Below are 15,952 nucleotides of genomic sequence, written 5' to 3'. Positions count from 1 at the left end.
CTTGTCCACATGTTTGTTCACCCCCTCAAAGAACACTAACAGGTTAGTGAGACAAGATCTTCCCTTACAGAAACCGTGCTGAGTCTGCCTCAATAGGTTTTGTTCATCTATGTGCCTACTAATTCTTTCCTTAATAATGGTTTCCACCAATTTACCCGGTATCGACGTCAGACTGACTGGCCTGTAATTTCCCAGATCTCCTCTGGAACCCTTTTTAAAGATGGGAGTGACATTTGCTACCTTCCAATCCTCAGGAATGGAGGCAGATTTTAAGGAAAGATTACATATCTTTGTCAGGAGATCTACAAGTTCACATTTGAGTTCTTTCAGAACTCTCGGATGTATGCCATCTGGGCCTGGTGATTTTTCAGTTTTTAAGTTGTCTATCAGTTTTAGGACCTCCTCTCTCGTCACCTCAATCTGACTCAGGTCTTCCAACACCCCTCCTGAAATCAGTGGTTCTGGAGTGGGCAAGCACTTCTCATCTTCCACAGTGAAGACGGAGGCAAAAAATGCATTTAGCTTCTCAGCCATTTCCCTATCATCCTTCAATACTCCTTTTACCCCTTGGTCGTCCAAGGGCCCTTAGCAGAGAAGTCTGATGGAACACTGGTCTGAGTTTCTTTTTCTAATGTATTTTACTAGAATTGGTCATAGCTGAACAACCATTTCATCAATACAATTCATGCCTTTCCTGTACAACAGCTTAGTTCTTCCAAGTGGACCTTCCGCCCTTAGCAGAGAAGTCTGATGGAACACTGGTCTGAGTTTCTTTTTCTAATGTATTTTACTAGAATTGGTCATAGCTGAACAACCATTTCATCAATACAATTCATGCCTTTCCTGTACAACAGCTTAGTTCTTCCAAGTGGACCTTCCTTTCTGTCTCTTCAAACAGGCTGGTTCATTTGACTTCTACCAGAAATTCTTCTTCTTTTGAACAGCAGGAGTATGCTGGCAAAGACTCTTCTGGTGTTTAGGAGACCCTGTAAAACAATCCATGAGGACATTTGCTAACTGATGGTTTCTTCTGTTTCTACTGGATGTGCTGTTAGGCTTTTATTCTGCATGGTATAGAAAGGTGATGCTTTAGGGTTACTTCTTGGTTCTGTGTGCTACGCTATTGTGATTTCTATATTGGCCTGTTGTTTCTCAGTGATGTTGAAAGCAATGTTGGACAGAAACAGAAGGTGGGGAATAAATTTAAAAAATAAGGTGTGTTGCATATCCATATTCAGTTAAAATAGATTTGGACTACATAATTCCAGTATTTCAGTATCATAAGCTTGTTGTTGTTATTCAGTCGCACAGTCGAGTCCGATTTTTCGTGACCCCATGGACCACATCACGCCAGGCCCTCCTATCTTCCATCGTCTTCCAGACTTTGCTTAATTTCATGTTTGCTGCATCAGTAACACTGTCTAACCATCTCATTACCACATCCAATTTACCGTGATTCATAGATCTTACATTCCAGGTTCCTATGCAGTATTGTTCTTTGCAGCATCAGACTTTCTTTTCAGCATCAGACACATCCACAGCCGAGCGTCCTTTCGGCTTTGGCCCAGCCGCTTCATTCTTTCTGGGGTTATTTGTACTTGCCCTCTGCTCTTCCCCAGTAGCATATTGAACACCTTCCGACCTGAGGGACTCACCTCCGGCATCATATCTTTTAGCCTTTTCTTACTGTCCATGGGGTTTTCTTGGCAAAGATACTGGAGTGGGTTGCCATTTCCTTCTCCAGTGGATCACGTTTTGTCTGAGTTCTCCGCTGTGGCCTCTGTCCGTCCTGGGTGGCCCTCCATGGCATAGCTCGCAGCCTCATCGAACCACACAAGCCCCCTTGCCACGTCAAGGCAACGATCCATGAGCTTACTGAGACATAAGCCTATATGAATTTTGTTGTTAGCATCTGAGCTTTTGTCTTGTGGTAAAGGGTGGGGGAGGTGAAGATTGTAATCTAACAGGAATGGTTTGCTCTTTTTTAATTTCAGTGGCAGTTCTACTATGTTGGATTTCCTGTAAAAGAGAATACCATTTACCACATTGATGGTCACAACCTACCACCAGGAAACCCAAATGAGGACATTCCATCAAAATACGTACAGCTGTCTTCTCCAGGTAACTGGAAAAACAGCATCAGCTTAAATAAATTTGCATGAAAATACCTGGTATGAATTTAGTTTCTTTACTGAGCATGTAGTTTTTACAAGCTTCAGCTGTTTGCAGAACTGGGAGCCCAGCAGCAGGTTGGGTGCTTGCTACTCTCTTCCCTCCTTGTGTAATCAGCACTATTGGAGTAGAGCCTTGATCACTTGTTGGCGAGGGAATAGGGCCTAATTTGACTCCGAGTACCTCTTTCCTTACAGGAAGTAAATGATAAAATCTAGTGCCGATAAGGTTTACTGATTGGTCGCTAATGCGAACTGCTGACATAAGGGTGTTCTCCGTCTCCCCCCCCCTCAATAGTAACCTTTAGAATTTTGATTGGACTATTTTGTGTAGTATGTAAATTGAAGTGTTAGAATTAGCACAAATTAATGTGATGATTATCTGATTAAACAAGTTGACTAGATATCTGATACAAAAATCTTAATGCCATAGTATTAAAAACATAACGGCAGGAAAATTAAAATGCTTAAAGGCAGCAGGATACTTCAAACACTGAGCTTTTCTGCGTGATTTTTTTTCATTGGTTCTGGCTCCATACTTCAGTTTATCCCCCGATTTCCACATTTTTTTTGTGCTTTTAGCTGTTGCTTCGTTCTGACCCCCCCCCATTTGTGTTCTGGTTCTTTTGAGACCTCTTTTAACCTGATCTTTTTCTTGAAGCCAACTTAGTCGCCCTTTTTCATGTGTGTAATGTTTCTGTCAAGTTTTTTGTCCTACCCACTTTTCAGTGATGAGACTATCACCATCATCAAATGATTCCCTTTTGTCCCCCCTGCCCTGAAAATGAGTGATTTCATTTTCATTTTTTTTTAAATAGAACCCTTATTGATATAAGCATGCAAAAAATAGATTTAGCAGATTCTATGAATTCCCAGTTTTCCTTAAAAAAAAAAGTCTCTAGCTTATTCTCCTGTGGAGATATGCCTTTTTCGATGTACTTTTACAAGGCAAGGGGCTAGAGGCTTACTTAAAAACATGAAAGCTGAGAATTCAGAGAACCCGCTAAACCTCTCTTTACAATGCTGTATTGATATAACAATATTTTAGTTCTGATTTTTTTTAAAAAAGCAAAAGCTTTGGTAGTAGTGGGGTGGTCACCTCCAGCACCAAAAGAAAAGAGGCAGAGTTTGAACGGGTCATAGCCCTTCACATATGGTTCACTGTGCAAAGACAGGCAGGCATGGGGGAGGATTCTTGTTGACCATTCCTCATAGCCAGTTGCAGCCCATCTGAGGCATGCTACCCTTCCCCTTCAGCAGTCTTGTGTGTGTCAGTGGAGGCCACCCCACTCTTTTCCTAAGTGTGTGTTCATTTTTGATGCTTAAAATTCAGCCATGGTATTGATACACAAGCATGCCCAAAAAATAAAAAGGTGTGTGTGGTGGTGCCACCAGGGATGACAGCACCCTCCCTTGAAAAGCCTGACGGTTTAAGGCATGTGCAGAAGAAAATAAACTTGACTCCACAACTGTGAAAATGCAGAAGGAAGGCAGAGGTACAGAAGAACCATGCCCAAACTGATTCCAGCGCTTGTGGATCCACTACCAAGGAAATCAGGAGTAAGTCGAGTGTGCAGACAAGCCCACAAGCTCATCACAGCTTCATCCATTTTGGTCATTCACTTCATGGCCTCCGTGCAATTACAAAGCCCATTTGCACTGCTGTTTGATATTTGCTGCTGTATGTTGTAACGACACACTGTTGCTATCATATAATGTGTAAAATGTTCCTCTGTCTGATGTTTTTTAAACTAATAGTTTAATTTGCTAAAATGAGCCTATAGTCCTGAAAACGTCTTTTTTTTTTTTAATTGCAAATGTAGAAGATTGAAAGATGAAAAAAACCTGGGGTACTTAGTGAGGCTGATGTAAAATCTTAAAAAGCTTACGAATATACCGATAATTCTGTTTGTAAGGCAGTCAGTGACAGTGTAGTCCTAGGAACGCTTTCATAGAAGTAAACCCCATTAAATAGGCCCAAGTAGGATTCTGAGTAGACCATCTTAAGATTGTTCTCTGAAACACTGAAGGACATGCATGATTCTGTAATAGTGTTGCATCAGTGAACAGTTGTAACCCTCTTTATTTTTCCAGGTAAACTAATAATTTAGTGGTTGGCAATTATATCTCACCATACTAGATTTGTTTACAACAACTTGACGTGAAAAGCTTGTGGAATTTCTTAATATCAAAATATTTCAATTCACAGGCTGTGCAGATGATACCATGAAATATAGCAAAGCTTGCATAGAAAAAGGTAATTCCAGCTTCAGGTTTCTTTAATTCCATTATCTTCACTAATCTAAAAAAGTATTTATGCTTTCTGCTTAAAAGAGACTTTCACATTAGCAAAAATGATGATACATCGCTTATGGATAATGGCCTGGGAAACAAGTTGGTGAGGCACAATGCCTGCAGGGAGGTGAATAGGGCTGCCAGGCCTGACACTGTTGTCTGCACCATGACGTCACTTCTGAGGGGATGGTCTGGTAAGTCCTAGAGGTGAAAGTGCTAACCAAAGAAACTGGGTGGGAAATGGCACCTGGACAAATCATTGTCTGCTTTCCTCTCAGCCTACTTCCACAGTTAGATATAATGACTTGTTAAACACTGTTTGTGGAGGCGCACAAGTGCAGGCTATGGATATAGGCTGCGGTCACACACACTAAGTAATCCACTTTCAGTGACCTTCCAACTGGATTTTACTGTGTGAACTGGCAAAATGCAATTGGAAAGTGTATTGAAAGTGGATTATTATTGTGTGTGACTGCAGCCATAATATAGTTAGCTTTCCTTGTTCTATGATGTTTCCAGTACAGAGCAAATGACATAATCAAGATACTCTTATTATATGATGCTACTGTTAAACTGATGTCCACCTTTTCAAAGGTGACCGTACAGTGGTGTTCCCTTTAGATTCATGCCTCCACTCAAAAAATAAAAGCCTCTGAGATAAGCCTTCATAATTTCAAAAGAGTGGTGCTGGAAAATCCTTTGGCAAGTCCTGTTCTATTAGTTTAATGTTGGGTTGTGTGATGAAAGAAAGGGTGGTTTAGAAAGTGTAAACCCCTGATTATCTGTTTCCCCTCTCTCCTGGCCCAGGAGTATCTTGGGATGACATGGGAGAGCAGCACATGAGAGAATAAAGCATGATACCTCTATATGTTGTCTTGAGATCCTTTGAAGAAGAGTGAGATACAAATAGGTGGAGAACTAAATTTGGGGATGGGAAGCTATGGCATACGGCTATGCTTTAGGAGCTTTAGAGGTATGCTTCATCAGAAAGCACAACTGTCTGTGTGTCTACACGTTGCATAATTATATTGTGTACATAGGTACTTTTAGTTCTGTATTGCTTGATACTGAATAAGTGTGTACCACTGCAATGGAAACATTTGTGTCTTGGCTTAAACACACTAAAATCACAATGAAAGTTGTTTTGGCAAGTAAACTGAAGGTCTTAGCTTGGGATTTCTTTATGTTTCACAGGAAGTCTTTGGGATCCAAATGTAACTGTATGTAAAATGGATTCAGAAATAGAAGTGAATTTTACAGCTAGTGCCTTGAGTCCCACTTATAAAATCCTCATTTGTGACTCTGAATTCCGTGAATGCAGTGATCATCCAGTTATATTTCATGCCAAGGTATATATTCTTGTTCAAATAGAAGACTGAAGATGAGTGTAAATTATTTTTATGGTGATTTAATCAAGCAGTCAGCCAGTATATGACTACATTTGTGTGTTGGGATTTTTTAAAAGCTATATGTAAGAAATGAGATAAATAACACAGGTCTTTTCTGGTGTCTTTGCAATGGAAGAATGATACTAGAATTTCTGAAAAAATACCAGTGAATACTCCAAGCAGCAAAGACTACATAGAGGTAAGGCTTAACTATGAATAAAAAGATATATCTTCTGAAAAACCATTTCCCTGTTTTTCTTCCTATACCAATATACCTATACCAAAATACTTTGTACCAATATACCTCATACCAAATAGAAAGAGGATTAACCACATATGAATGCCCACACCAGTTTCCCCCCATCCAACTACTTTTCTTAAAGAAAAGATATCGTTATGTGTTAAGTACATTACCACAGAGACAGCAGTAGTTAGAGCTTCAGACTAGGTTCAGATCCCCACTCTGCCATGGAAGCTCACTGGGTGACCTTGGGCCAGTCACACACTTTCAGCCTAACCTATTTCACAGGGTTGTTGTAAGAATAAAATAGAGGATAGAGGATGCTTTAAGACATTTTGGGCCCCCATTGAAGAGGAAAGTGGGGCATAAACAAAGTAAATAAATAATAAATCAGGGGTATAATCAAAGTAAATAAATAATAAATCAGCAGTATAACGTTTGTTCATTTTTCTTGTCCTCAGAGATTAACTGCTGCTCCGTTTCTGAGAAGAAACTAATACTTGTGTTTAATTTATATTTTTATAAAGATACAAATGATGATAAACAAATCACATATGTAAGAAAATAAATGTTTCAGATCATTCTTTTGAAAATTATAACAGTTTGATTCAGTTTCAGTTTTTCTTACACAAAAGCAAGTTTCCATGCTATCAGAAAAATGGGCTTTCGTTGTCTGTCATCCTTCAGACAGATAATGTCTTTTTTAGCTTGAAAAGATTGTTGTTCCAATTTTTAATACCTAGCTTTACTGCAAATTTTCAGTGTATTTGGAAGATGTATATGCCTTAGCTATTAGCATTTTGTGAGGATGCGATGTATTTAAATGCTCCTTTTTCATGAGTTCAGAAACAAGAACTAAAATAATAGCTTGTGGGGTTTTCAACTTGATTTAAAATGCAATTAATTTCTGAGATAACCTTTACCAAAATTTAAGCACAGCTGGATATGACCACCATATATGCAGATAATCAGCAGACAGTGTTCCATGTTTCCAACATTTATAAGAAGATGCTGTAGAACATCTTTCATACATGCCCATGCAAACTGGATTTATAAGTCCAATAGAGAATGTTGATTTTCAGCCCTCTTCAGTATTTCAACATCTTTTCCCAGCACCTAAGAAGATCAAACTTATCTTTTACATGTACATCATACTGTAATAAAACACATTCAGTGAGCCTTTTGTTTCCTTGTTGTATATTTTCTCCATTTTGTTGAAATACAATCAACAATAATTGTATATATCATCATATTTATTTGAATATATATATATTCAAAGATATAAATTAGAAGATAAAACTATTTACTTTTGCCTAAAAAAGATGATGCAGTGTTCTGTAGTCTAAAGAAATGGACCCTCTTCTGGTAAGTGAGATGTGTACCTTTAATTTATCCAACTGTGCTGGTGTGATGATAGTATTAACTGTAGCTTTACTTGCTGAAGTTGGAACTATTTTGCTTTCTTGACTGATATTGAAGTACTGAGCTTCCATTATACTAATGTCGTAGTTAAGGGTATGAGAATCTAGAACTTACTCCTAGAATCTAGAACAAATTTCTCTGAGTCTTGATTTTACAGATATCACAGATTTTAATTAAGGGTTTGTATATATGGCCCACTTGTAAGGCAGCTTTCTTTCTTTCTTTCTTTCTTTCTTTCTTTCTTTCTTTCTTTCTTTTTCTTTCTTTCTCTCTCTCTCTCTCTCTTTCTGAATGCTAGTAGGTAACTCTGCAAATAACTGCAGCGTTCTCTAGCGTTCTCTAGCAGTCTTTAATAATTGTTCTTTGATAGAAACTTTAAAACAATCATTGTCAAGACATAAATGAGATCATTGGAATCAGACTGTGTTAATGATGCTTTCTGCACAAAGGGAAGTGGTGGAAAGAAAGCCCTTTAATCTCTAATCAAAGAAACAAGTCCATAAATGTTTCTGCTTCATCCAGCAAATATTGCTTACTAATACTGCAGATAATGTGTATAAATCTGTAGCAAACTGCTCAGACTTCTACAAATGGAATAAAATCTGATCTAGTGGTGAAAAGTGAAATAATATTGCTATAAAGACACTTAATACCCAAACAGATTTATAAATTGAGAGGACAAAGCTGAAAACTTGGTGTCAGCATTAGATTTCACGTAAGAATTCTGTCTATAATTATACAAAAAGCCCAAATCAGAACCAAATACCTTCAGCAAAAATAATTAAACTTAGTGTTCAGTTTGAAAGAGAAAAGTGTGCTGACCCCAAAATCATAGTAATTAGAAATAATCAAGTGTAATTCTTGAGATGTCAGTGCCTCAGTGTGTGTGTGTGTGGGGGGGGGATGGAGTTAATCCTTTGAAATCCCACAGTTGAAGACAGTGTAGGAACCAACTCAATTACTAGCCATTCAATCAAAGAGAAACAGGACAGAATAATTAAAAAAGGAAATGGGGAAACAGTGCCCCCTCTTCAAGCCGCTGATGAACAATCTTTAATAAAAGGGCGGAACCCTTCATGTGGTACTCTTTGCATGCTGCCTACAGCATGTGTCAGTAGCAGAGCCTGGTCTATTTGCCTAGAGCAATCCCAGAAGTGGCACTCTATTTTTGGTTTGGCTGGCTGTTGTGATAGAGTCTCTTTTCTCCCTGCTAGTGTGACAGGATGGGGGGGTGTTGATGGAGCACATGGCGAATCAGGAGTTGACCTTTCTTGGGACTGAAGGAACAGAATCCCAAAGGGAATTCTTACCTCCCCCTGTCAACCTAAAGTACTGCTTATTTCATGGAGAGCATGGAGGACATTACCTAGGCTTGAATCCAAACCCCTTTCCACTTCTGGTAGGTACTTCTGTGCCTGGAAGAGAGGGAGGGTACTTTTTGCTTTTTTTTTTTTGAGCCCCCGGAGGGGATTTTTTTATTATTTTTTATTCACTACAAAAAACTACAACAGAAAAAAGGGGAGGGGAACTACATATACAGGATAAAGTAAAGAAAACCCACTACTACCTAAAAACCCAAGAAAAGATATCCTCATTAGCCTAGTTACAGTCAATCTTCCCATCGTTTAAGTAATTAATAAACTGAGTCAATCATTAGTAATACTTTTTCTATAGCTCTTAAAACTTCACTGTCTAAAGACAATACCCCCCACTCATCCCATTTCACAGTTCTCAAAGGCACAATTCAGAGTCCTTCAGCCTTTACTTCTCTTTTCCTCGTTTCTTCCGTAGCTTGTAAGGACTTTTTGGAGCGGCCCCCCCTTGCTCAGACAGAGAGTCCTCTCCAGAAGAACCAGAGTCCAGCTCGCCACTAGACTTGCTGTCCTCTTCTTTTTTCCCGTCCTCTGGTCTTTCCAGCTGAACCCTTAGAAATTCTTTAGCTTTTAGAACAGAGTCAATCTTTTCTTTTTTATCGATCTTGAAATAACCATTTATATCCAATTGAGTTTGTCTGAAGAAAAAGAACCAGCTCCTTGTACTTCTTTCTCCGTTGTCTCACTTCAAATGGAATATCCTTTAGCGTTCTGATGGAACTATCCCCCACTTTCAGGGGTACTCCAGAAACTGCTTTCAGGATTGCATCCCTCACACGCCTCTTTGAGAATCTTACGACAATTTCCCCAGGCAGATTGTTCTTCTTTATATAGCCTGAATATGATCTATAGACCACATCCATTTCGCTCAGCAACAGTTCCGGTTCCATTTCTGTCACTGGGGCTAGCAATTCACTCATAACTTTTTAAAGATTCTCCCCCGATTTCTCTGGCATGCCCTGGAAGCGAAGAACCATGCTGGCCTTTTCCATTTGTACTTGCAACATTTGATCTTCCAAGGAGGTTGTTTTCTTTTCAAGCTTTTGCATTTTCTTCTTCACCTTTTGCGTAGTTGCGGCCACTTCCTTTACCTTCTCAGCATCCTGCTTCATTATTTGCAACATATCGCTTATCTGAGCTTGTTGTGCAGTAATGCTTTGGGTCACTGTAGACACCTGTTCCTTGAAGTTATTCAGCTGTTCCAGCAGAGGGCGCATGTACTCTGCTACAGACTTCGCCACCTAACTGGTAACTTCCGGTTTTGGGCTCTCCGATGCTTTCGCTTTCAAAAGTCTTTCTTTGTCCTTCTTCCCCGCCATCTTTATCGATTGTTTACTTTTGCGAACTTTTTAAAGGTCTCTGAATGTGCGCTTGACCACTTAAACTCGCTCGGGTAAGTGCCTTTAGGCAGTTTTCTTCGCGTTTTCTTCCGCCCCCCCCCCCCGCTCGCCTTTTTCCCGTTCGGTGGGGTGGGGAGCTGTCTTTTTGTCTTTAAATCACTTTAGAGTTGACTCACGTTCATAATTGGTCTTCCGACCCCGCTTTCTACTTCATTTTAAACGCTCGATCTCTTTCGCTTGCTGCGGTCAGCGCCACTAGATCCATTTGGTCTCTCAGCACGGAGAACCGTCGGAACAAAGAGGCACCTCAATTCTTGGGCATTCCGCCCTCGAAAAGGCAACCTCTTGAAAGTTCCATGGCCAGGGTCCCTTCACTGGGTCCCTGGGGGGGTAAACGAGCCTGCGCACCCCCTCCTTTGGCTGGAGCGCAGCTTCACCCCTGGGAGGTCTGGGAGGTGAGTCTGCTAGCGCGTCGCCATAAACCGGAAACCCCTTTTTTGCTGATTCCCTCATTACAGCCTACCCCACTTTGAAACACGTATGATGCTCCTGATGATCCTGTGGCCCACAGGGGCACGGTTTCAAGGGGGCAAAGCAGGAGAGTTGTTGTGTATGTAGTACAGCATCTTTCACGCAGCATAGGATCCAGACTTAACATTGTTCAATATAGAAAGACAGAAGGCAGTTAATCTGAAATCGACAACCATCCCTCTGAGACATTACGAGAGAAACAGTTGTGTACAGTTTGGTGTAGCGATTAGGAGTGCAGAGTCTAATCTGGGAGAACCGGATTTGACTCCCCACTCCTCTACATGCAGCCACCTGGGTGACCTTCGGTCAGTCACAGTTCTCTCATAGCTGTTCTCTCAAGAGCCATTCTTTCAGAGCTCTCTCAGCCCCCCCTGCCTCACAGGGTGTCTCTTGTTGGGGGGGAAGGGATAGGAGATTGTAAACTACTCTGAGTGAAGGGCAGGGTATAAATCCAGTCTCCTCCTCCTATTGCTGAATATGCTGGCATTTACATTTAACTACTTAAGGTCAAGTGAAATTCTACTAGGGAAAGGGCACATTCAGTTTGCTAGTGCAAAAGTTACTCTTTACACCTAAAATTCACCTGGGAGAGGTGAGAAGATTCAGCCCTTTTAAGGACTTTATTGATTCACTGATGAGTGAAACAGGAGATGATGCAGTCACTTTCAAACGACACAAGTACACTTAATTTCTATTGAAGACACAGAGCAAGTCAAGTCAAGTCAGCCTTTATTGGCATAAAAGAAGACACAGAGCAACAAACATAACATTAGGATCACAACCAAAGCTGTGTATGTACCCATTAAGCCATGAGGTGGGTTTTCCAGACATGACTAGGCTTTCAACAATACGTGCTTTGTCTCACTGTGCATCTGTGATCACTAAAAGAAATATAATAAACTGGGAGATCCATGTTAGATGCTATCAAAACCTGGCAATTCTAGCTTGCATAATTGGGATTGCTTCCTTCCCAGACCCAGGGAACCTTGTGAATGTGTAGTATAAGAGACTTTCCCTGTAGTGTGAAAGTCAGTTCTTTCAGCCTTTCACGTAAGCTAAAATTCAAGAGTTTTTTAAAAGTATAAGAACCTTGAATTTAAAAAGCAGACTGATAGGAACTGCTAATGAAAGAACGTTTGGAATAAAACCGGCTTCTTTTTCTGCTTCATAGCTACCATCTATCATGCGGGAGCCACCTGTGGCTCTTCAGAGCACCCTTCCCCCAATATAGCACCTACCCCATGTTTCTGGGAAGTAGGCACCACTGGAGGGACCGTTAGCTTTCCTGAGCCGCAGGTCTCAAACCAGCGACAGAAGGGCCCATTGTGTCTAGCAATGCCCTATCGTTCTCTGCAGCAAACTGGCCTCAGAGAAGAAAAACTAAAACCACGGTAACCGTCTAGGAAGATCACAAGCCGGCCACCATGGGTTGGTGGTGGTTTTGCTCGTTTCTCCATAGAGAGCTGGCCTTCCCCTGGGTGCCTTAGCAACCTCGCAGCCTAGCCTGAGCAGCTGTGGCTCATGCTGAGCAGAGAGTGAGAAGGCTGAGTGGGAAGCCCTTCTTCCCCTTCACCCCAGGTTCACAAGTGTTGGCTAAGTTTCAGCCATGCCGTTGTGGTGGAAAGAGACAACCCTAAGTGTACCCTACAGTGTGTAATCTGCTCGAGTCCTTGTGATAAAGGCAGACTATAAATAACATAAGTTAAATACAGATGTCCTCAGGGAACAGCCTTGTAGAGTGTAATATACACTCCTGGTGCTATATGACTAGTAAACATACTAACAACAGCAAGTGTCTTTTTTCATTCTGCTTTTAAATTTGTGCATGGATAAACAATATGTTACAGGAATCTTTATTTCCTTTGACACACTTTTATACAAAGTTATAAAAATGAAATATCCTTGCAAGCATTTCATGCAGCTGCATAATAACTTTTTTCCTTCTTCCAGGTAAATCCCTCTTTTCCAAGATGTGGAAATGATTGTCGAAGGCACTCTAAGTACGAGCTTAAATGTCCTGGTTAGTTTGTAATTTTCTGTTTGCTGTTGACAAGAGTCAAAGCTGTAAGCATAGCCCTGTTGAAGTAGACCACGGTCTAGTCCAGCACTGTTTCCCTCAGCCAGGTGCCTCTGGGAAACTCACAAGCTGAGCACAATTGCAAGAGTCCTGGGATGTTTCAGGTCTCCCACATCAGGCGCTCTGCCCCTAAACATGGAGTTTGTTTAGCTATTTGTTGACCTTTTCGACTGTATCCCAGATTCTTCTGTTTTATGCCTTTAGGGCAGTGTTGGGGGTGCTGTTCTGTTAGGTCCCAGTGGGTAGCCATGATGGTGCCCAGATTCTTCTGTTTTATGCCTTTAGGGAAGTGTTGGGGTGCTGTTATGTTAGGTTCCAGTGGGTGGCCATGATGGTCTGCAGTAGAAGAGCAAGATTCGAATCTGAATCCAGTAGCAACTTAAAAGACCAACAAGATCTTCATGGTATAAGTTTTCAAGAATCAAAGCTCCCTTTTGTATCTGACAAAGGGAGCTTTGACCCCTGAAAGCTTATACCCTGGAAACCTTGTTGATCTTAAGGTGCTACTGGACTCAAATCTTGCCATTCTGTTAAATTACTATCTGACGTTGAAGAAAACCTACATCCAAAGGGCAAGATATGCAAATATGTTGCTGAAAAGCATGATTTGGGAAGAGTGAGGGGGGTGGGTGAGCCAACTTTTGGAGGGATGAGCCAACATTTCCTCTTGTACAGTTAGTCAATTTAAAGTATTGCCAAGCAGCCAACTGATTTTAAACATTTTATGTCAACCACAGCCATAATAATGAAGAACTGCATAATGGATGGCAAAAAGGCTCCCTGAAAAACTCAAAGTCAAATTATTAATACTTCTGTTCACTGTTACAATACTCAGTGTAAGAATGGCCGTTCATCCTCCTGCAGAGGAGCCAAGCATATACAAATTGTTAATGTGATGTTGCACGCGGCGGGGGGGGGGGGATTCCCAGCACTTTCAGCATTCTCTCTCCATTGACACCCTTAACAGTTAAGCCATCTCTAAATTTCAAGGGTCGGGGAAGCGTTTCTTTTGATCAGTTTGGTAAGATCCATAGTGGTGACAGCGCAAGAGAAAAGGTTATCATTAAACGTTTCCAAAAGCAGCTAAATTCAATTATGTGGGACGATATTTTGTCCCTTAAGGGATAAAACTATAGCTATTCACATTGGCCATGTGCTTACCTCTTTCCAAGTGTTTTCTTACAAGGCTGACTTTTTCCTTTCTTTTACAGAAGCCGTGAAGACATATCCCATAGGAATGTATGCTTGCATACTTGCCGCAGTGTGTGTGACAGTGTCTGTCATTGCTGCTGTAGTGTATGTCAAGAAGAGGCACGGTAAGGGCTTCTGTTGGTTTGCAGAGAATGCTGTGGCTGTTTGTGGCTCCTCGGTAGTCAATATGACCATTTCCTTGCAATCACCATCTCCACCTGGCCTGCAGGGCATCTGTGCAGCATTTGTACTTATGCTAAGTTTCTTGTGCACTTCTTAAGACAGCTTGGAGGAGCCACAACCATCTTGGCTGTATGTGATATAAGGAATTATTTTACATGTTTTTGTTTTCTTTTGCCAGTTTTCCCTCAGAGGAGGATATAAGGGAAGATAAATTGAGACAGGGTTTCCTTTATCTTTGGGTGCAGATTCTTTCTACTTTGCCACTACTTCTATATAGATAAAAGAAAGTCCCCTCACTGTAAAATCAACGCCCAGGCCAAACCGCTGGACCTAGAGACACCAAATTCGGGGAGAGTGCTCCCACCATGGCATAGGTGCCTGCTAAAAAGGGATTTTGAGAAATTCGACCCCCTAAGTGGGTCAAAAGGGGGAAAATGTCCTCCCCCCATTGATTCCTATGCAGCTGCCAGGCAGCTCTCTCCCTGCACCCCCCAATCTCTGATTGGTCAGCTGCAGAGCTCAGCGTTCTGAAGTTAAAAAACCCCAACAGTTACAGGGGACTGCAGACAGCTAATGACAGTTGAGGAAATCAGGAGTGGCCAACAAGCACCTGAGAGGTGAAGCAAAGCTGCCGGCCCAGCCTCTCTGATGGCTTCCAACACACTCCCCCCATCTCCTACACCTAACAGCCTGCCAGGTGCAGCCCGACCTCTACAGTGGCTTCTAATACTCCTCCCCCCTCCTACACTGGACAGGCAGCTGCCTGTCAGGTGTAGGAGAGAAGGTGGAGTGGCTTCCAACACACTCCCCCCACCTCCACAGTGGCGTTTAATACTCCTCCCCCCTCCTCCTCCTACACTGGACAGGCAGCTGCCTGTCAGGTGTAGGAGAGGAGGTGGGATAGCTTCCAATATACTCCCCCCACCTCCTACACCTAACAGGAGGTTGTCTGTCAGGTGCAGCACTGGTTGCAGGGTGCTTAAAGCCACGAGGGAGCCTGCCCCAGCAGTAACGCCTTAGTGATCCTGCCAGCCCTGCCTCCACAGTGGCTTCTAATACTCCTCCTTACAGCCGCCGGAGAGGTTTGCTCAGCAGGATTGCCATAGTACTGCTGCTGGCCCAGCCTCCCCGATGCCTTTAAATACAATCCCCCCCAACACCAGACAGGCCGGTGTCTGTCAGGTGTAGAAGCAGGGCCAGGGTATGAATGTTTATGGGTAGGTAGTAAAGGGCATTTCTAGGAGCCATTTCAATGTATGCCTCCCTCATAAACCTGAAGAAATGTCCACCACATCACCACTCCCTCACACCAACTCCCCCTCACACCTCTCACTGCCCCCAAGAAAGCTCCTGCAAACGTCAAGCCAGATACACCAATGCTACAGGGAGGAGGCAACTTAGGAATGTGGCAAAGACATTTGCACATAGTACTTCTGCAATGCACTGAGCTGCACAGCCCAAGTACCAGCAAGATCATCCTGAGGTGCTCAGAACAACACAGTCTCCATATGAGTGCAACAATCCAGGAACACAAGTAGAGAGGCCATCACTTTCATGGAAGGTAGCAGGAGTTGACTTAACAGACGACTGCTTCTTAAATGGGCAGTTCTATGTGGCCTGCTCCAGAGTGAGCTCGTCAAGCAGCCTGGTGATCCTAGCACCTGAAGGCAGAACCACCAATGTGGTCTACAGAGAGGTCCTTCAGTAGAGAAAAAAAGAAGTACGTGTGTCTCACTTCAT

The 15,952-nt window shown here is 42.0% G+C and overlaps 1 protein-coding gene across 1 annotated transcript in view; it reads left to right on the top strand.

Annotated features, from left to right (window-relative positions):
* IL17RB (interleukin 17 receptor B) overlaps window positions 1-15,952 on the top strand; it is a 40,739-nt gene that overhangs the window by 21,146 nt on the left and 3,641 nt on the right. Inside the window, exons 5-10 of the mRNA XM_015418844.1 lie at window positions 1,995-2,121; window positions 4,381-4,428; window positions 5,661-5,815; window positions 5,991-6,053; window positions 12,712-12,781; window positions 14,050-14,154. Coding sequence (XP_015274330.1) covers window positions 1,995-2,121; window positions 4,381-4,428; window positions 5,661-5,815; window positions 5,991-6,053; window positions 12,712-12,781; window positions 14,050-14,154 — 568 coding nt within the window. The remainder of the gene's footprint in view (window positions 1-1,994; window positions 2,122-4,380; window positions 4,429-5,660; window positions 5,816-5,990; window positions 6,054-12,711; window positions 12,782-14,049; window positions 14,155-15,952) is intronic.

The sequence above is a fragment of the Gekko japonicus genome, unplaced genomic scaffold, assembly GCF_001447785.1.
Source record: "Gekko japonicus isolate JY-2015 unplaced genomic scaffold, Gekko_japonicus_V1.1 scaffold1549, whole genome shotgun sequence".
Taxonomy (NCBI): domain Eukaryota; kingdom Metazoa; phylum Chordata; class Lepidosauria; order Squamata; family Gekkonidae; genus Gekko; species Gekko japonicus.
The sequence above is the reverse complement of the archived record's forward strand: the minus strand, read 5'-3'. Positions and strand labels throughout refer to the sequence as shown.